The sequence below is a fragment of the Balaenoptera acutorostrata genome, chromosome 2 (genome assembly GCF_949987535.1).
Source record: "Balaenoptera acutorostrata chromosome 2, mBalAcu1.1, whole genome shotgun sequence".
In the NCBI taxonomy this organism is placed as follows: Eukaryota; Metazoa; Chordata; class Mammalia; order Artiodactyla; family Balaenopteridae; genus Balaenoptera; species Balaenoptera acutorostrata.
In genome coordinates this window covers 15261985-15283670 of record NC_080065.1, presented here as the reverse complement: position 1 = coordinate 15283670, position 21686 = coordinate 15261985, and the positions used below count along the sequence as shown (strand labels likewise).

Here is a 21686-nt window from a genome sequence, read left to right as displayed (position 1 = left end):
CTATGATACAAAGTAAATGTTACTTCTAAAATTTTTTATGGAACGTGAAATTCTATAAGAAAATAAATCTAAGCACTTTGTGAGACAGTGTGCTGTCATGTCAGGAGCAAAAGACTCTCCTAGACCTTGAAGAAAGTCCCAGCTTGGGCAAATGATTCCCCAAACGGAATATAAGGACATTAACACCATCAGTCCCATGTCCTTCACTGGGCTGATTTAAGGATGAAATGGGATTTTGTATTAAAGGGCTTTGTAAATTTCAAAGAGCTATACAAGTCCTGGTTACTTTGTTTTTGGCTATTATCTGATTATAGAGGCCCTTACAGTCATGGATAAAATGAGGTGATCAGATTTATGGCTCACTCTGAAGGTAAACCACTATCAGCACTGACAGAACTTCTGCAGTGATGGAAACGCCCATCTGTGCTGCTGAGGCCACCAGCCACCAGCCACACGCTGCTACTGAGCATCTGAAATGTGGATACTGTGACTAAGGAGGTGAAGTTTAATTCTTTTTTTTAATAAATTTATTTATGTATTTATTTTTGGCTCTGTTGGGTCTTCGTTGCGGTGCGTGGGCTTCTCATTGCGGTGGCTTCTCTTTGTTGCGGAGCACGGGCTCTAGGCGGGTGGGCTTTAGTAGTTGTGGCACATGGGCTCAGTAGTTGTGGCTCGCAGGCTCAGTAGTTGTGACGCACAGGCTTAGTTGCTCCGCAGCATGTGGGATCTTCCTGGACCATGGCTCGAACCCGTGTCCCCTGCACTGGCAGGTGGATTCTTAACCACTGCACCACCAGGGAAGTCCCTAATTCTATTTTTAAATTATTTTATTAATAAATTTTATTTAACTTTAAGTAATTTCAATAGCCACATGTGGTGACTGGTAACATACTGGACAGTGCAGCTCTAATAATTTTTTTAAATACTGAAAATTGGAGATTTTAAGGCATAGTAAAATCAAGTCACTTTAATTCTTTGATTTATAAAAAGGTAATTCTAGCAAGTTTGCTATGAAGCTTCTTAATATAAAGGGATATAACACATGACCAAACAAAGTGGAGGCTGGAGCCGAAGACACTGTCTACTGGTGAAATCAGTAACCTTGTGGTCGTGTCTCCATTTCTGCAAACTGACATTCTGATCCTGTGCACACCCTCACTGGGGACGAGGCTGGGAGAGAATGAATGGCCGAGACATCTCTGGAAGCATAGTCTATGAAACGTCATTCTCATCTAGTTTTAACCCCAAGATTTGTGTTTATAAAACCACAAACAAACATGAGTAAGATGTGAAGAGATTATAACTGCTGAAATTGTTGGCCTCTCACTCAAAGCAAATACCTGGAAAGGAAGAAAAAGGAGAAAACACCTCCAAAGGATGAAGAAATTTTAAGGGAATCACTGGATTCTAAAAGGACTGAGCTAATACAAGACTGGATTTCAGTCTTTATAAGGGCCCTGAACCAAGATGGCGGAGTAGAAGGACATGCTCTCACTCCCTCTTGCGAGAGCACCAGAATCGCAACTGGCTGCTGGACAATCATCGACAGGAAGACACTGGACTTCACCAAGGAGGGTACCCCACGTCCAAGGACAGAGGAGAAGCCACAGTGAGATGGTAGGAGGGGCGCAATCAGAGTAAAATCAAATCCCATAACTGCTGGGTGGGTGACTCACAGACTGGAGAACACTTATACCACAGAAGTCCACCCACTGGAGTGAAGGTTCTGAGCCCCACGTCAGGCTTCCCAACCTGGGGGTCCAGCAACGGGAGGAGGAATTCCTACAGAATCAGACTTTCAAGGCTACTGGGATTTGATTGCAGGACTTCGACAGGACGGGGGGAAACAGAGACTCCACTCTTGGAGGGCACAAACAAAGTAGTGTGTGAATCAGGACCCAGGGGAAGGAGCAGTGACCCCAGGGGAGACTGAACCAAACCTACCTGCTAGTGTTGGGGGGTCTCCTGCAGAGGCGGGGTGTGGCTGTGGCTCACCGTGGGGACAAGGACACTTGCAGCATAAGTTCTGGGAAGTACTCCTTGGCGTGAGCCCTCCCAGAGTCTACCATTAGCCCCACCAAAGAGCCCAGGTAGTCTCCAGTGTTGGGTTGCCTCAGGCCAAACAACCAATGGGGAGGGAACCCAGCCCCACCCATCAGCAGTCAAGCAGATTAAAGTTTTACTGAGCTCTGCCACACCAGAGCAAGTCAGCTCTACCCACCACCAGTCCCTCCCATCAGGAAACTTGCACAAGCCTCTTAGATAGCCTCATCCACCAGAAGGCAGACAGCAGAAGCAAGAAGAACTACAATCCTGCAGCCTGTGGAACAAAAACCACATTCACAGAAAGAGAGACAAGATGAAAAGGCAGAGGGCTATGTACCAGATGAAGGAACAAGATAAAGCCCCAGAAAAACAACTAAATGAAGTGGAGATAGGCAATCTTCCAGAAAAAGAATTCAGAATAACGATAGTGAAGATGATCCAGGACCTCGGAAAAAGAATGGAGGCAAAGATCAAAAAGATGAAAGAAATGTTTAACAAAGACCTAGAAGAATTAAAGAACAAACAAACAGAGATGAACAATACAATAACTGAAATGAAAACTACACTAGAAGGAATCAACAGCAGAATAACTGAGGCAGAAGAACGGATAAGTGACCTGGAAGATAGAATGGTGGAATTCACTGCTGCAGAACAGAATAAACAATGAAAAGAAATGAAGACAGCCTAAGAGACCTCTGGGACAACATTAAACACAGCAACATTCGCATTATAGGGTCCCAGAAGGAGAAGAGAGAGAGAAAGGACCTGAGAAAATATTTGAAGAGATTATAGTCGAAAACTTCCTTAACATGGCAAAGGAAATAGCCACCCAAGTCCAGGAAGCGCAGAGAGTCCCATACAGGATATACTCAAGGAGAAATATGCCAAGACACATAGTAATCAAATTGGCAAAAATAAAAGACAAAGAAAAATTATTGAAAGCAGCAAGGGAAAAACGACAAATAACATACAAGGGAACTCCCATAAGGTTAACAGCTGATTTCTCAGCAGAAACTCTGCAAGCCAGAAGGGAGTGGCATGATATACTTAAAGTGATGAAAGGGAAGAACCTACAACCAAGATTACTCTACCCGGCAAGGATCTCATTTAGATTTGATGGAGAAATCAAAAGCTTTACAGACAAGCAAAAGCTAAGAGAATTCAGCACCACCAAACCAGCTCTACAACAAATGCTAAAGGAACTTCTCTAAGTGGGAAACACAAGAGAAGAAAAGGACCTACAAAAAGAAACCCAAAACAATTAAGAAAATGGTGATAGGAACATACATATTGATAATTACCTTAAACGTGAATGGATTAAATGCTCCAACCAAAAGACACAGGCTTGCTGAATGGATACAAAAACAAGACCCATATATATGCTGTCTACAAGAGACCCACTTCAGACCTAGGGACACATACAGACTGAAAGTGAGGGAATGGAAAAAGATATTCCATGCAAATGGAAATCAAAAGAAAGCTGGAGTAGCAATACTCATATCAGATAAAATAGACTTGAAAATAAAGAATGTTACAAGAGACAAGGAAGGACACTACATAATGATTAAGGGATCAATCCAAGAAGAAGATATAACAATTATAAATATATATGCACCCAACATAGGAGCACCTCAATACATAAGGCAACTGCTAATAGCTATAAAAGAGGAAATTGACAGTAACACAATAATAGTGGGGGACTTTAACACCTCACTTACACCAATGGACAGATCATCCAAAATGAAAATAAATAAGGAAACACAAGCTGTAAATGATACATTAAACATGATGGACTTAATTGATATTTAGAACATTCCATCCAAAAACAGCAGGTTACACTTTCTTCTCAAATGCACATGGAACATTCTCCAGGATAGATCACATGTTGGGTCACAAATCAAGCCTCAGTAAATTTAAGAAAACTGAAATCATATCAAGCATCTTTTCTGACCACAACGCTATGAGATTAGAAATGAACTACAGGGAAAGAAACGTAAAAAACACCAACACATGGAGGCTAAACAATATGTTACTAAATAGCCAAGAGATCAGTGAAGAAATCAAAGAAGAAATCAAAAATTACCTAGACACAAATGACAATGAAAACACGATGATCAAAAACCTATGGGAGGCAATGAATTCCATTTCCAATGGAAAAAAAGAATCATATGGTCCTGGACAAACAACTCTGATGGTTTACTTAACAGTCACTTAGTAGTTCTTCCTTGCTCATAGAACTTTATGATTTTTTTCAGCAGTGAAGCATTCAGCTTTAGTGGATAAATCCTTGTTAGGCTAAGACAATCATTATCATATCCCTCTTTGCCATGAATTGTCTTATGAATGGTCATATCAATCTGTTTTGGCAAATGAGTAATTAGGGGAAGGCTGTTATTGTGCTTATGAGAATGATATTTTTCTCTGAAAAAAGATAAATATGCATTAGGAAAATGACCATTTGGACTCTTTTTCTGCTTCCTCCTTCTTTTGTGAGAATATGATACTTGGTTTTACAGCAGCCATCTTGTGACCATGAGATCATCATACGCCAATAATGACAAATGGTAGATTAGAAAGAACCAGCAAAGACAGAAAACAGCAACATCAATAGTAACAACAATCACAGCAAAAGAACAATGGGACCTTAACTTGTGGAGTTCCTATAAAGTAAAAAATAAATGCTTTATGTTTATTCTAAAAAAAAGAACTATGCAAACAAGCTTAAAACTACTTTTTTTGTGCCAATGCTATATCTGTTTGCAGTTAAGAAATGCAGAATTCAAAGTGATCTCCTAGCTTGTAAGCCAACTGAGATTTATTGTCCCTCTTCTATAATAAAAATGAGTTAATGTGTCAAGAAACTAACTCTAGTAAAGTGGGGTTTAACATTAAAAAAAAAAACAAAAAAACCTATGGGAGGCAGCAAAAGCAGTTCTAAGAGGGAAGTTTATAGCAATACAAGCATACTTCAAGAAACAAGAAACGTCTCAAATAAACAATCTAACCTTACACCTAAAGGAACTAGAGAAAGAAGAACAAACAAAACCCAAAGTTAGCAGGAGGAAAGAAATCATAAAGATCAGAGCAGAAATAAATGAAATAAAAACAAAGAAAACAATAGCAAAGATCAATAAAAGTAAAAGCTGGTTCTTTGAGAAGATAAACAAAATTGATAAACCATTAGCCACACTCATCAAGAAAAAGAGAGAGAGTACTCAAATCAATAAAATTAGAAATGAAAAAGGAGAAGGTACAACAGACACCGCAGAAATACAACTCATCCTAAGAGACTACTACAAGCAACTCTATGCCAATAAAATGGACAACCTGGAAGAAATGGACAAATTCTTAGAAAGGTATAACCTTCCAAGACTGAACCAGGAAGAAATAGAAAATACGAACAGACCAATCACAAGTAATGAAATTGAAACTGTGATTAAAAATCTTCCAACAAACAAAAGTCCAGGACCAGATAGCTTCACAGGTGAATTCTATCAAACATTTAGAGAAGAGCTAACACCCATCCTTCTCAAACTCTTCCAAAAACTTGCAGAGGAAGGAACACTCCCAAACTCATTCTATGAGGCCACCGTCACCCTGATACCAAAACCAGACAAAGATACTACAAAAAAAGAAAATTGCAGACCAATATCACTGATGAATATAGATGCAAAAATCCTCAACAAAATACTAGCAAACAAAATCCAACAACACATTAAAAGGATCATACACTATGATCAAGTGGGATTTATCCCAGGGATGCAAGGATTCTTCAATATACGCAAATCAATCAATGTGATACACCATATTAACAAATTGAAGAATAAAAACCATATGATCATCTCAATAGATGCAGAAAAAGCTTTTGACAAGATTCAACACCCATTTAGGATAAAAACTCTCCAGAAAGTGGGCACAGAGGGAACCTACCTCAACATAATAAAGGCCATATACGACAAACCCACAGCAAACATCGTTCTCAATGGTGAAAAACTGAAAGCATTTCCTCTAAGATCAGGAACAAGACAAGGATGTCCACTCTCACCGCTATTATTCAACATAGTTTTGGAAGTCCTAGCCATGGCAATCAGAGAAGAAAAAGAAATAAAAGGAATACAAACTGGAAAAGAAGAAGTAAAACTGTCACTGTCTGCAGATGACATGATACTATACATAGAGAATCCTAAAGATGCCACCAGAAAACTACTAGAGCTAATCAATGCATTTGGTAAAGTTGCAGGATACAAAATTAATGCACAGCAATCTCTTGCATTCCTATACACTAATGATGAAAAATCTGAAAGAGAAATTAAGGAAACACTCCCATTTACCACTGCAACAAAAAGAATAAAATACCTAGGAATAAACCTACCTAGGGAGACAAAAGACCTGTATGCAGAAAAGTGTAAGACACTGATGAAAGAAATTAAAGATGATACCAACAGATGGAGAGATATACCATGTTCTTGGATTGGAAGAAATCAATATTGTGAAAATGACTATACTACCCAAAGCAATCTACAGATTCAGTGCACTCCCTATCAAATTAACAATGGCATTTTTTACGGAACTAGAACAAAAAATCTTATAATTTGTATGCAGACAGAAAAGACCCTGAATAGCCAAAGCAGTCTTGAGGGAAAAAAACGGAGCTGACTACAAAGCTACAGTAATCAAGACAACATGGTACTGGCACAAAAACAGAAGCATAGATCATAGATCAATGGAACAAGATAGAAAGCCCAGAGATAAACCCACGCACCATGGTCAACTAATCTATGACAAAGGAGGCAAGGATATACAATGGAGAAAAGACAGTCTCTTTAATAAGTGGTGCTGGGGAAACTGGACAGCTGGACAGCTACATGTAAAAGAATGAAATTAGAACACTCCCTAACACTACACAAAAATAAACTCAAAATGGATTTGAGACCTAAATGTAAGACTGGACACTATAAAACCCTTAGAGGAAAACATAGGAAGAACACTCTTTGACATAAATCACAGCAAGATCTTTTTTGATCCACCTTCTAGAGTAATGGAAATAAAAACAAAAATAAACAAATGGGACCTAATGAAACTTAAAAGCTTTCGCACAGCAAAGGAAACCATAAACAAGATGGAAAGACAACCCTCAGAATGGGAGAAGATATTTGCAAACGAATCAAGGGACAAAGGATTAATCTCCAAAATATATAAACAGCTCATGCAGCTCAATATTAAAGAAATAAACAACTCAATCCAAAAATGGGCAGAAGACCTAAATAGACATTTCTCCAAAGAAGACATACAGATGGCCAAGAAGCACATGAAAAGCTGCTCAACGTCACTAATTATTAGAGAAATGCAAATCAAAAGTACAATGAGGTATGACCTCACACCAGTTAGAATGGGCATCATCAGAAAATCTACAAACAACAAATGCTGGAGAGGGTGTGGAGAAAAGGAAACCCTCTTGCACTGTTGGTGGGAATGTAAATTGATACAGCCACTATGGAGAACAGTATGGAGGTTCCTTAAACAACTAAAAATAGAATTACCATATGATCCAGCAATCCCACTACTGGGCATATACCCAGAGAAAACCATAATTCAGAAAGACCCATGCACCCCAATGTTCATTGCAGCACTATTTACAATAGCCAGGTCATGGAACCAACCTAAATGCCCATCGACAGACGAATGGATAAAGCAAAATGTGGTACATATATACATAGGAATATTACTCAGCCATAAAAAGGAACGAAATTGGGTCATTTGTAGAGACGTGGATGGATCTAGAGACTGTCATACAGAGTGAAGTAAGTCAGAAAGAGAAAAACAAATATTGTATATTAACGCATATATGTGGAATCTAGAAAAATGGTACAGATGAACCAGTTGGCAGGGCAGAAATTGAGACACAGATGTAGAGAACAGACGTATGGACACCAAGGGGGGAAAGTGGGGGGTGGGGGAGATGAATTGGGAGATTGGGATTGACATGTATACACTGATGTGTATAAAATTTATGACTAATAAGAACCTGCTGTATAAAAAAATAAAATAAAATTCAAAAATCAAAAAAAAAGACAAGAAAACCCACAAACGAACACCAACAGAAGAGCGCCCACAGAGACAGAGGGGCAGGCTGGGCACGCGGCACACACCCCTCCAAAGCCCAGCTGCCATCCTTCCGGGAAGGCTGCTTCCTTCAGTGACACCATTAACCACAGGGTCACAGAGTTGAGCCCTCTGTCGCCGTAATCAGATTTAAATTCTTAATGAGAACTGGATGAGGGTCAAAGGGGTGGCTGTGATGGAAACCTTATTTATGATGTCCAGGTTCTGGTCCTTTCCCTACTGAGTGTATGAGAACAGCTGAAGCATAACTAGAAGACAGAGCATTTAAAAAGGGAACAAAGTTAACCTATCCGGAGATCCCTCTCCTGGGAAGAGGAAAACTGCTTAGGAGGTGTGATCTTCTTCCACGCCTCTGAATGTCAGTGGAGGGGAAGATACACATTACACCTGCACTTGAGGGTAAGGAAACATTTTCGGAAGCCAACCTATGGTCGGTCCCGTCCGCACATTTCGGTTGCCGGGTGCAGGCCACACCGCCTCAGTCCGGGCCCGTGAGAGATGCCGGCCTTTCTCACCTGCCCACTCTGTCCCTAAGGTCATGTTTGGCATCTTCTCTGGCCACTGATATGCAGGGACTGCAAGCGCTGTTAGAGCTCACGCAGGATCCCACGAAATTCTGTTCCGCAATGTATTCAATCTAGTTGCATTTCCTTCAAATCCATAAATGACAGCCATTATTTTATCCAAATAAAAACACCTCAGGGGCTTCCCTGGTGGCGCAGTGGTTGAGAATCTGCCTGCTAATGCAGGGGACACGGGTTCGAGCCCTGGCCTGGGAAGATCCCACATGCCGCAGAGCGGCTGGGCCCGTGAGCCACAACTGCTGAGCCTGCGCGTCTGGAGCCTGTGCTCCGCAACGAGAGAGGCCCGCGCATCGCGATGAAGAGTGGCCCCCGCTTGCCACAACTGGAGAAAGCCCTCGCACAGAAACGATGACCCAACACAGCCAAAATCAATCAATCAATCAATCAATCAAAAAACATACGCATCTGATTCAAGATCCTCATTAAAAAAAAAAAAAAAAAAACACCTCAGGCTCTTTCAACTTTGCTGCATGTCTAAAAATTTTTATAATAAAACACTGGGGGGAAAACACCCCCTGGCACCCACATTTCTACATTATTTTCAGGTAGGTCAGAGCAGCAATTAATCTTCTGGGTTTATTTGCAATTCTGAAACCTGCCATGGTTAGAGAGATTTTCCCAATGTGTTATTATGCTTCAGACTATCCATTATTCCTTCCCCCAAGCAGCCCGTCCTTGTTCAACTTTATTCACATCATCTTCAAGGACCTTTCTCGGGGCCCACAAGCAACTCACACACCTCCCGGCCCGGGGGTGGCTGCAGCCCACACTATACGCTACCATTCCAGATGGTACACGAGCGGGGCCCACACAGCTCTTCTCCCACCCACGATAATGTCCAGTGAACAACACACCACGACCCTGACAATGACAGGGACCAGAGGTGGCCACAGAGAAGTGCAGACAGCGCTGCTTTAGGCTGAAGGGGGCTCCTCTTACTTTAATTCAAACTGTTTCTGGGTGGGGGGGGGGGGGCTTTGTTTCTCCTTTATCATCAAACTACCAAAATGCATAAAGTTAGCAGAAAACTCTGACCACTGAAACCTGCAAGTCCCTCCTCACAGCTTTCCCATGAGACTATTAAGATTTTCTCCTCTTTCTATCCCACTCTGTTTCCTCAATTGCTTCACACTTTAAAGGTTTCTAGAGTTGAGATCACTCATAATTAGCACCTTGTGCAACATTCCAGCTGCCTTGCCAAGATGCCAGGCAAGCTGGGGCCTCTACCTTCCCTTGTTGCCTTCACTCCTCAACAGACACTGTTTCTAGATTAAAGGGATACTATTTCCTTCTTAGAAGCGTCAGTGCAAATCCCTACAAATGTAGGTTTCCTCCCATAACTATCCCTGAGGAAGCTCTAGTAGTGTTCTTCCTTTCAATTAAGGCAACCACTTGTGTCTTCCTAAGTTCCTTTGTGTCTTCCCGAAGTTCCTGAGCTTTCTTCCTCTATGTCTTGAAAAGGTGTTTCACCACCCAGGCTTCCACCACTAGCACCTGAGTCACAGCAATTCACTTACCTTTCGCTGTTTTCCAAGCATGTTCACTGAAGCAGGTGTGCCTGTTTGTGGGCATGTGGGGAGCGCTAAGGGCACACATCACACGCTACCTCTGAAATAAGGTACTGTGCCCAGCACATCAGGAGATGAAGCTGACGTGAAGCCGAATCCATACAAATAACTTAGTAACTGTGAGGGACACTGGAAACCATACCCCAAAGCCACTTTCCCACCACAGCCCCGGCTGGCAGAGCCTTGCCCCTGCCGGGGAGGCTGAGAACCCAGACCTGCCCTTCCCTGCGCCCCTGAAGCCAGGGTGTGGGCGGGCACCGCCCTCCTGGCCGAGGGGACTGCAGCGAAGCGGGCTGGGCTGGAGGGACCTTCTGCAAACACTGTTGCCCCGAGAAAGTGAGAGGACACGACACCGCTATCCTGCACGCGTGGGACACCACAGTAGAGGGGCCGGCGCTGGGAGCTGCGGCACACACCTGGCAGCCCAAGGGGATGGCCAGGCCCAGCCAGGAGCCCACCCAGCCCTGACACCACTGTGCGGCTGGAACTCCCTATACTTTGCAATTCCCTGTGTTGTGAGAAAAGAACTCAACAACCCCTGATGTCTAAACCTGAGAGTCAGGCTTTCTGTTACTTGCTGCCAAAGCATCCTAAGAGGAATTTTCAAGTGATGAGGAGGAGGGACAGGAGGGGATAAAGAACAGCAGTTGTCACTTACGAGTCCCTACAGCGTACCGGGCCCTGTGCAAGGCAGCTAATATGAATGATCTCATTACACCATGAAACGGCCCCTCAAGTCCATACTTTTATCTCCACTTTACAAATGAGGAAAGTACGGGACGAGGAGGTGGAACAGAGTGCCTGAGGTTGCACAGCGGGCTGAGGGCTGGGTACTGAGCGCAGCCGTGGACTTCAGGGCCCCAGCGTCCTCCCGGGCTCTGCCGTGTTAACACAGGGCTCTGGGGTGGGGGGGCGGTGGTGGGTCCCAGGCACTGACCTTCTCGGCCTTCTGGTGGAAGACGGACGACATGTCCAGCAAGGTGCTGCGCTCGTCCAGGGCGGCCGCGAACGCCTTCCACTCCTGCTCCAGCTGACTGGCGATCTGCTTGATCTGCTGGGAGGCGTAGTGGCCCGACTCCACCAGGCGGTTGGCCACCGACATGATGCGGTTTATGTTCACGTACACGTTCTGCGAGGGGGGCAGAAAGGGGGGCAGGTCAGGGGAAGGCGCATGGGCCGTCTTCCCAAGAAATGCGGAGAGCGCTTGCTGAAAAGTCACATTTTAACAGCAGAATCAGCTGGTGGGTAATAGGACATGTGTTTTGCTATTTGGATTTCCATAAGCCACAGGTACTGGTTTCAGTTTCTATTTTTAAAACTGCAAAATTACAGGTCAACTAGCTGGGAGGGATACTGTTAGGCACAAAGCAGTCACACACACAAGTGGGTGCACACAAATGCGCCATGACTCGCTTCTTGGCCTCAAATCCTGAAAAGGGTCCAGATGGCAAGCCGTTACCCAGAACTGCAGGAACCCACCACTGCAGTTTGCAACTAGAAGCCAGAAACTACAAACTATGTACTTAGCCACCAGAGGCTATTTTGTGTGAAAACAAGCTCTCCTTTCTACATAAGCCCAAGTCATCTTTCTGGTGCCAATAGAAAATCTGTAAATGGATTCACATTCACCAAGGAATATGAACTGGGGTACGAACAGAACAGTGCTGTGTTCAAACTTTAAATCACACTTTTCTACTGTGTTGCAATCTCTGTCTTCAAGTCCACTAGCTTGCTGCAAAATAAGGGTGCAAGGTTTTAAAAAAAAAAAAAAGCATTTTTCTTGCAAAAGGAGTTCTCACTGTGGTATTTCCCTTCCCACCTTCAATCCTCTTTAAGGGTCGCACTGCGGCAAAGGCAGAGTGAGGAATGCACACCTTCAACAAATCCCAGGTTGTCGCTCTTCATGTATTCATTATTTATTATTTTTTGTGATGCATCACAACACTGCACCTTGCAATGGGTCTCCCCAAACCGTAGACTCATCTTTGGCTCCTCCGATTCTTGCCCCTAAATCAAATCTAATTATCCAACCTGCCCAAACTCCTCTCCGGTTTTCCTCCTTCCTGCCATGGTCCTCCACCGGCTCGCACTTGGACCCCTACATGAGCCTTGTCACTGTCACCGAGCCTCCAGCCCACCCAAGTAAGCGTCCTAGAGAAGGCACTTGTCGTTCTGCCTCTGTACCTTCATTTACTCATTCCTTTCCTCCATTTCTGACCTAAACCTAAACTAGGTGGAGTCGCCTTCATCTGGGTTTAGAAAGCCAGACGCCAGTCTCCGAGGTACGTCTCTGGGCTGCAGGCTCAAATCAGCTACCACACGTCCGGGTGTCGGCAGCGGCAGGGAGGGGGTACTCTGTGAGGCTGTGACAGTCAGTCAAAGCCACAGTCCATGGGGAACTGGCCTCACTGCCTCATGCGGCATTAACGCTCTAACTAGCGTCCTCTAGGTCAAGAGCAGTGCCTGCCCTTCTCATATGCATTCTCCCTCTCTGCTGACAGGTGACCACATTCATTAGGTTTTGCTTTCTCTGTGTCCTTAAAGAGGAAAATCCACCCAAAAGGTCTGTTGGGAAGAGCTTCAGCAGATGCCCTCTGTTAGCATCCGGAGAAGAGCTGCCCATCTGGATGGCTCCACTGTGGGGCCCACGGAGGGGGGTCCTTCCCACCTTGATGCTGTTTCAGGGCCCTGGATTACTTTCATCCCCTCAAACACACTGTGCTCCACACACAGAGGACTGCTCTATGCTTTATGCCTCGTCCATACCTCTGTCACTTACTGCAGGAGGAAGGAACCACGTGGCACACAGCCCAAATGAGTGTGTACACAAGCACGGCAATGTACAAACGTACAATTCCCTATGTTAGAAGTACCTCCACCTAGACTCTTACGTCATAGCCTCTAAAAGTACCTGTGACAGGAGAATGAGCGCGACTGTTGCTGTCCCTTAAAATGCTTTCTTAAAAGATTATCAACTTTGCTTACTGATATCTAGTACTTTCATTTTCTTTGTCAAAAAATGTTTAAAACACTGTAGATAGCACAAGAAAGGGCTGAAGGTTAACAGGCCCCGGGGTTCTGCATAAATAAATAACGTCCTAGACAGATACTGAGGACTCAGGGAGGTGTTGAGAACCAGGGGCTGGTAGGCTTGGAACGCGCTCCCAATAGCTGTCACCACGCCGTGCACAGGGTTACCACATCCTTTCTGAATTAAAATTTTTACTTAGAGAAGTGATAAAAGTATATCACAGAAAAACAGAAAATATACTTAAACCTAAAAAAATCACCCATACTTTTAAGAGTTTCTTACTTACTATAATATACTAAAAATACTAACAGTATTTTTAATTAGATGATAACATCACTGATAATAACTACCATTTATCAAGTACTTACTTTGTGTTCAGCACTCTGCTTAGTGTCTTACACATACAGAGTAAGTAAAATAATATAACACCCTGTTAGGCAGAGATTATCCCCACTTTAGAGATTAGGAAACCAAGGCTCAAAGAGATTAAACAGACTGCCCAAGGTCATGCGGTAAACAACAGTCAGAATTAAAAATCTCTACATTCATAACACACGCATCTGTCTTCCACACATGCTTCCTCTTCTGCTGATTCCTAAATGTGTCATAGTAATGCTGGGGGGAGGGAGAGAACTCTTCCTGGTCATTTCTAGTTTTTACAAAATATATTTTAACATTTCAAGTTTTTAAAGTATGTGATATGGTGGGCTGAATGTGCCTTTCACCATAGTAGAAGTTTCAGAATATTCTGAAAAACTGACAGGAATTTTTTTAGGAAGAAATTCTTCTAAGACGCTTCCCCCAAAGGCCCACATTTGCGTTCTCCTCACCTCTCCCCAGGCTGAATCATTTAACCCCAAAATTCTCTTACCTCAAACTCAAGAACAGTATCAAACTTTTGGGATAGTGTCTATTACAAACATTTTATCGCTGAATCTTATCTTTGAAACTACCCAAAGTGGAGCACTTTGTGGACTGAACTTTAATTAAATGGCATCTTACTGAACTAATTTAAAGCAAGACCCTGCCTTCATATCGTTTCAATGCTCTTTAACGCACGTTACAAGGCTAAGAGGGTGAATTCTCATAATTCTGGCTCAAAGTCCACACCACAACTCTATCTCTAAGGTGAAAATTTCTAGAATAACTCTCTAGAGAAGTAACCATATACCCTACAGAACAACATATAGCTTTACTGTAGTTATATTAACTCCAAAAATGTAATAAGACTGTTACTTAAAATTCATTATTGGGTTCTTTTGGGGTGTTTGTTTGCACTGTAGTCTCACAGCAACCCCTGTCTAATCACAACAGGCGCAGGGCATCAAAGGCAGCCAAAGGATTCCAGGCACGGCTGACATCCAGACCCGACTCCTTCCGTTCATCTTGGGAGGGACGCTCATGTTTGAGGAGAAATGAAGGATGCCCTTGAGGTGAGCAGCAGACTGGCTTATTTCTTCATCGTGAAGGGCAGGCAGCCAGCAAACTGACAGTGGGTTGGTTCGGGAGACTCACTCGGCCTCTGAAAAGCTCTCCGGAGCCCCAGCGGGCTCCCAGGAGGTACGGCACAGAAGCCAGCCTCAAAACCATGCACGTGGAACGGGCCAAGTAATTGGTTCGAGTTTCACTGGTTTGTCTGTTTGCTTGTTTTTGCTTTTGTTTGCTTAAAACTTAAAACAAGCTACGTAAACACTGCTCCCACAGAGAACTTCCCGCACCTGGAGGTCAGCCGCTGCCGCTGAACTGTCAGAAGCCCCTGCATGGGCTCCCGGCAGTGTGCTGGGAATGATCTGTGTAAATACCTCCCGTTTTATACTTTCACAGGCAGGATACCTCTGCTCCCACAGGATCTTACCATGCAGTTCATGGCAAAGTGGTTGTGCTGTGTCTGAAGCTCCATTGCATGAGGATGGCTGGTCCCAATCTCAGTGTAGCTGTTCAGAAACAGGCCCTTGTTGTGCGTGATCCAGTCAAACATCTACCAGAATGAAGAAAGACAACCTGGAATCACTCCAGAAAAAGAAATGACTGACGCGGCTCCCAGCACGGGACCAAACCAAGAAAGAGCGGCGTCTTTCCTCTGACAACCTCTCAGGCGCCAGGGCCCAGAAGATTCTCGACTTCTAACCAGTCAGCAGCTCTGAACTTGCAGGAGCTACAAGAAAATCTTATCTAGTGCGTTCCTTTGACAGATGAGGGACTAAGGAGCCGATAAGTAAAGAGAGGTATTCAAATCCCCCAGGCTAATTAAAACTCTAATCTTCTGACTCTCAACCCAGTCTCTCTGCTATACTGAACTACATAATCAGGCACACTGCTCTGCAAAAAAAAAAAAGACCCATTAGATGAAGTTACAAACTTACAGGTTTCTGGATGGGCTTTGCTGTGACCACAGATTACTGACAGCAATTCCAATGACTAAAAGATTATGCCCTTTAGTGCAAGAATTAAAAAAAAAAAAATCCCTGTGCAAATGCAAACAATAAAATTTACCGTAAAAATAAAAAGAAATGGGGAAAACGTTAACAATGACGTCTCTCTTAAGATTCAATACAGATGCTACCTGGAAAAGGATGTTAATTTCACTGTTCCCAGGAAAACATTTAAGGAAAAAGAAATGATTATCAATTAGCACTGCTTCTGTGATGTGAATGACACTTCCAGGGACAGTCACCTGTTTGTCTAGTAATTGAAAGGAAGATTTTCTAGTGTCTTTGACAAGGCACTACAGTTGAACCTTGAACAACACGGGTTTGAACTGCACAGGTCTACTCATACGCAGATACTTTTCAACAAATGAGTACCTATATTTTCATTTTACACATCTTTAAATTAACTAAGTGTGGGGAAAAGTTGTGTTCAACTAGAGATCACGACATATGGAATCCAAAGGACTAGAGTTGGAGTCCTGATTCTATCCAAACTGCTCCAGCTTGCTGTCCTCGGGTGAGTCATTTATCAATTCCTTTGTCCTGGAGGCAGAGAGAGCAGTCTGGATTTTCAACGGCACAAAGCGTCAGCATGCCTACCCCCATGTTGTTCAAGGGTCAGCTGTACTTTAAACATAAAGAGAGGTTAAAAGCTTACCAAATAATATTACTGGAAAACAGTGGTGGATTGTCACCTTTCAAAAGGTCCTTTTATATCAAAGATTTTTAATGTTTTTTAACTTCACAAAAAATTTTCCTGTCCATGAAAAAAAATTCAGTGAGCTCAAATTAAGAGGGATCAATTCACTCGTGTTCACGGCTTGCAACGTATTCCTGTAAATAAGTGTCCTGCTTTCACGTTGCTGAGACAGACAAGAGCTCACTTTGGCCAGTTGGTTTGACTGGAGCACGATAAGGAAACATGAAACCATATGTAATTATTGCCTCTATTTCCCAGAAGCTATTATTTTTAATTCATTACTCGCCTTTTATTGTAAAAACATACTCAACAGTAGATCTGAAGGGTGTTTTCGCACTAGCTTTTATGAGTGGAAGAGCAGTTATTAGAAAAATACTCACATGGACAACTACTGCTTTCAGTAATATATCATACTAAGTTTTCACTCTTTTAATTGAAAATATTCTCGTCTATCTTACAGGCATTCTAAACCAAACTATTAGTAATAAGCAACTCTAAGTTTCTAGAAGAGCTCTGCATTGCACAGCGAGTAGCACTGGAAAGCAGACTGAGGGCTGATCTCTGAACCGACACTGCTGGTCTCCCCCCCACGCCACGCGAGTAGCTTACCCTTCCCCAGCCCTTTCACTCTGCCCTTTCTCCTGACCAAACCAGCCTCGGCTGCTGAGACCCAAGGATCCAGGAAGCCTCCCTCCGTGGCGCATTTCAGCATCCCTCCCCCGCCTTTTACCTTCTCAGCATCCTGTTCAAACAGCCTCAGCTGAAAGCACTGGTCCAGCTTCAGCTTCCTCACGTGCCACATCTGATGCAGGTGCTGCCGCGTTGAATGCAGCCTGTCCAGCATGGCGGACACCTTGGGCAAGAGGCTCTGCAGGTCTGCATTGCCTGACCCCGAGTTCTTCTTGGGAAAGCTGTCACTGCTCTGAATCCTCTGCAGCAGCTTCTGTCCCTCTAAATCCAAGTCCTCTATGGGGGCCTTAATCACCTTCTTCTTCAGCTGGGAATGTTCCTCGATCATATTCCGAGCCCCCTCCAAATCCTGAGGCAACTCCTTCTTAGCTAGGATGTCCTGAAGTTCCTCCAGCCGAGACAGCATGTGGGTGGCATTGCTAATGTAGTCTTCAAAAGCAACTCGGATTTCAATCCATTCTTCATGGTTGTATTCCAGGCAGCCGTCAAATTCGGGCGTTAGCTGAGAAGGGTCAACTACTTTGGTAAGGCCTTCTAAAGAGACCATATTTGTCTTAAGGGGAAAGAAAATCATGTATGAGAAGATGAACCAATCTTATACCGTCTTATCATAATGCAGTTTGCAATGCTTAATCACAGATTTTCAAACTTAAAGCAAGTAATCCATTTATAGAAAACGTAACATACCTTGTTCTGGCCCCATAAAAACAAATGTAAATGAAAGAGGCATTAGTACAGTCAGTGAACGACAAATCCATTAGAGCAACACATATATGTTAGTTGCAATACCCAAAATTATAGAATCATATGAATTTCAGGACAGCTAAAGATATTAGATTTCTTTCCAGGAATGCGGAAATTAACCCACTATCTTAGGCACATTAGAATATGAATGGCTTTTTTTAAATGTAGAAAATACACAAGGGTTAGCAAGAAAGCTGGCAGAAGCTCTTCTCTCAAAGTTGGAGAGAGGGAACGCTTCATTCACTGCAATAATCGGCAGCGATTCTGAGCAGTACAAGTGTTGTACTCAATAACATCATCTACTACATTCCAATCTAACAAAGTTTTAGTCAATTACAACCTGAGCAAGAAATCTTCATCTCATCCTATCAGAAGATGATGCAGAGTTAATATTAGCATTATGCCTCAAGGAAAACATAACTGGGGGTGAGGCGGGGGGAGTTAAATATGAAGACAAAGGAAAAGGAAAAAGATGTGTGGCCTAGAACCAAAAGATAAAACAGAGAAAGGCTCGTTTAGCCCCATCTCTGTCACCTCCAACCTTAGAGAAACCTACAACTGTATCTCTATGCTGTCTGGCATAAGAAATGGCAAAAGGCAGCAGAGTGAGAAAGAGGGGCAGCTCCTACTCCAGCACTTTTGCCTGAAGTGTGACTGTAGGTTCATCCCTGTCTCGTCTGCCCAGACTTTAATAATGTCCATGGAGACAATCGCTTCACAGACAGAAGCACGTGATAATGTACAGACAAGTTCAATAGAAAAGCCAGTGCAGGAAAAACTTTTAAAGGCCCAGAGGGAAAGACCACAATTAGACAAGCAAAAACCTGCATACATTATACCACCACATCGTTATTTCTGCTTAAAACGTGTATCATTAAATACAACACACTCTACATTCTGCGTCAAGTGAATAACTAATATAATATCCAACAAACTGTCCTCCAAAATCACTTCTTCTTGTGTGTGAAGATAAAGGCTTACTGGTTTCACCTTTCATCTAAACCTCTTGGGTGTAGTTTCAAATTCAAATTAAAACTAAGTTCAGATTTCAGGTTGCAAATCAGTACCATGGATTGAGAAATTTTAAAATGCAAGTAATGTACCCATGAAAAGACACTGAAAAGTGTAACATGTAACATAAAGTTTAAGAATTAATATTGTGTGGTATGTTTAATACTATTATTGTTGTTAACCTTGAAATACGTGAATACATTCACTGAAACCTAATGTTTGGGCAAAGTGGCTAGAAGAAGCGATCTATTCAACTAAAAATTATTATAATTCATTGTTAGAAAATACTTAGATTTTATTACAGAATATGGCATGAATCAAGTTTCCAGCTGGCCAGAATACTTTCTCCCCATAACCATCTGATGAACCCAATTGCATCAAAGCCTTGTCAGAACCCTGGTAGCTTAAGGAGAGCAGTTTCCAGGGGAAAGGAGAGTAAGTCAGCCGGTTGAGGTCTGTTTCACACACTATCTGAAAGACAACGACCTTGTGTGCTAATTGAATCCAGAGCCCCACAGAGGTTTTCAAGGAACCTCTCCCTTTTCATAAACAAGAGACCTGACGTGTGAAATACATGGCACTCCGTCCTCTCCAGGACACGATGAAAAGTCCGTCTCTCCCACACATCTTCCTCAGGAAACGTGAAGTTGGGCATTTCTCCCTAACATTCCCTTATTTCCAAGGCTGAGGTAACGATGATGACTCTGAAGCCACCTAAAGCCACTTGCACTGAATGGTAAAGCTATTTTATCCCGTGAAGTAAAAGGAAACAGGCTTCTCTTTCTAGGACACATGCTTTACACCCCAGGAGCCCCATTACCCAGAAACAAGAGGCCTGGAACCTAAACCCTCCATGGGCAAAACACCCACTGGGATAAGGCGAAAAACAAGCCTAATTGTGTTATTTTACACAACAACTAATTTTGCATGTCATATGTACGTCAGATATGCAGTTCTTGTTGAATACGTGGTTTTTAAAAATCTATAACCAGCCTAAAATGATGACATTAAAGCTGTTAATAAACCACACCTACTGGTTTAGTTGGTCTGGCTACACAGGGAAGTTACCTCAAATTCAAATTTAGAACTGCCAAAATTAGTCCTCTGTTTCTGCCAAAAGTTGTCTGGCTTGATTATCAGTGCAACGTGAATGCAGCAGGGGAAGGACTCCTGCAATATCTTCAGCAGAGGCTTGATAGAGTCCCACTTGGACCCACGCATGTCCACGATCACCGTGAATCCTCGCTTGCAGACTTCTTCACTGCAGAGAAAGAAAGGACAGGCTGAAACCACGCAATTCACGCCACTTTTTCTGGTCTGAGTCCTGCTGGGCAAGGCCGATTCTGCTTCTGTCCTCCTGCTGCCTGCGGGGCACCTCCCTCCACCCATCGCCTGGTTGGCCGGCACTTGTGCCCAGGGAGCTGGCGGACGAGAGATCATTACAGAAAGAGCTTAGGTCTCACCCGTGGTCCTCACCCTCCCTGGTACCTTAACAGAGCAGACTGACTATTCACGCACAGGGTTCAACCTCAAAAACCTTCAAACATTTTCTCTTGTGTCCGTGGTTTTGCATCTTGCCTTCTCTTTAGGAGAAGAGCAGTGACCGTCCTGCCCGTTTCTCTGGTCTTTTGTGCGTTAAGTGATCACACATGCTGTCTAGTAACTGTTAGGGCCACTAAACGGCAGGGACAGAACCCCAGCAGCACGCGCAGAGCAGTGAACAGCAGTCACACGGACTCTGGGGTCACAGGAGCTGACACCACCTCCACTGGCGTGCTGGTGATAGCAGCAGTTTTTGAATGTCCCAGTTTATTCCCCTGAACTTGTCCCAGGCCCCTGAGCTACCTCAGAAGTTCTCAGGTGTGGTCCACCCGCCCCCGGGGATCCTTGGCACCCTTCTGGCGGGGTCTGTGGGGTAAAATCTAGTAATACTGAGACCTGTCTATCTTTTTCAGCTGGTGGCGCACAGGCCACAGTGGACACTGCTGGCTCTTAGCACAAGTCAAGGCAGGGCTAGGAGTCACGTATTCTTCCTCTCCACATTCTAGCTGTTAAAACAAAAGAGCCAGTTTCTCTTAAGAATGTCCTCGATGAAGAAATAAAAATTATTAACTTTATTATATCTCAACCTCTGAGTACACGGGAAATATATAGAAAGCACATCTGCAATAAAGAAAAAACAGAAGTCAGAGTGTTCATAAACATGGGTTAAAAATCCATAGTCTCCCTTCACACTACATACAAAAATAAACTCAAAATGGTTTAAAGACTTAAATGTAAAACATGACACCATAAAACTCCGAGAAGAGAACAGAGGCAAAACATTCTCTGACATATCTTAGATCAATCTCCTAAGGCAAAAGAAACAGAAGCAAAATGGTGGTGGGATGAACTGGGAGATTGGGATTGACATATATACACTACTATGTATAAAACAGATAACTAGTGAGGATCTACTGTATAGCACAGGGAACTCAGTGCCCTGTGATGACCTAAATGGGAAGGAAATCTGGGAGGGAGGAGATATATGTATATTATACATATAGTTGATTCACTTTGCTGTACAGCAGAAACTAACACAACATTGTAAAGTAACTTATACTCCAATTAAAAAAAAAAACCTAAACAAATGGGACCTAATCCAACTTAAAAGCTTTTGCACAGCAAAAGAAAACCATCAAGAAACCGAAAAGACAACCTATAGAATGGGAGAAAATATTTGCAAATGATGTGGCTGACAGGGGTTAATATCCAAAATAT

At 43.1% G+C, this 21686-nt stretch overlaps 1 protein-coding gene across 8 annotated transcripts in view; it reads right to left on the bottom strand.

Moving 5' to 3' along the window:
• Positions 1–21686, bottom strand: part of TRIO (trio Rho guanine nucleotide exchange factor) — a 376190-nt gene that overhangs the window by 199490 nt on the left and 155014 nt on the right. For all 8 annotated transcript variants that reach the window (XM_057540126.1, XM_057540127.1, XM_057540124.1 and 5 more), the window contains exons 4-7: positions 19995–20187; positions 17212–17724; positions 15208–15330; positions 11259–11450 (exon numbers count right to left, since the gene is read on the bottom strand). In XM_057540126.1, coding sequence (XP_057396109.1) covers positions 11259–11450; positions 15208–15330; positions 17212–17724; positions 19995–20187 — 1021 coding nt within the window. The remainder of the gene's footprint in view (positions 1–11258; positions 11451–15207; positions 15331–17211; positions 17725–19994; positions 20188–21686) is intronic.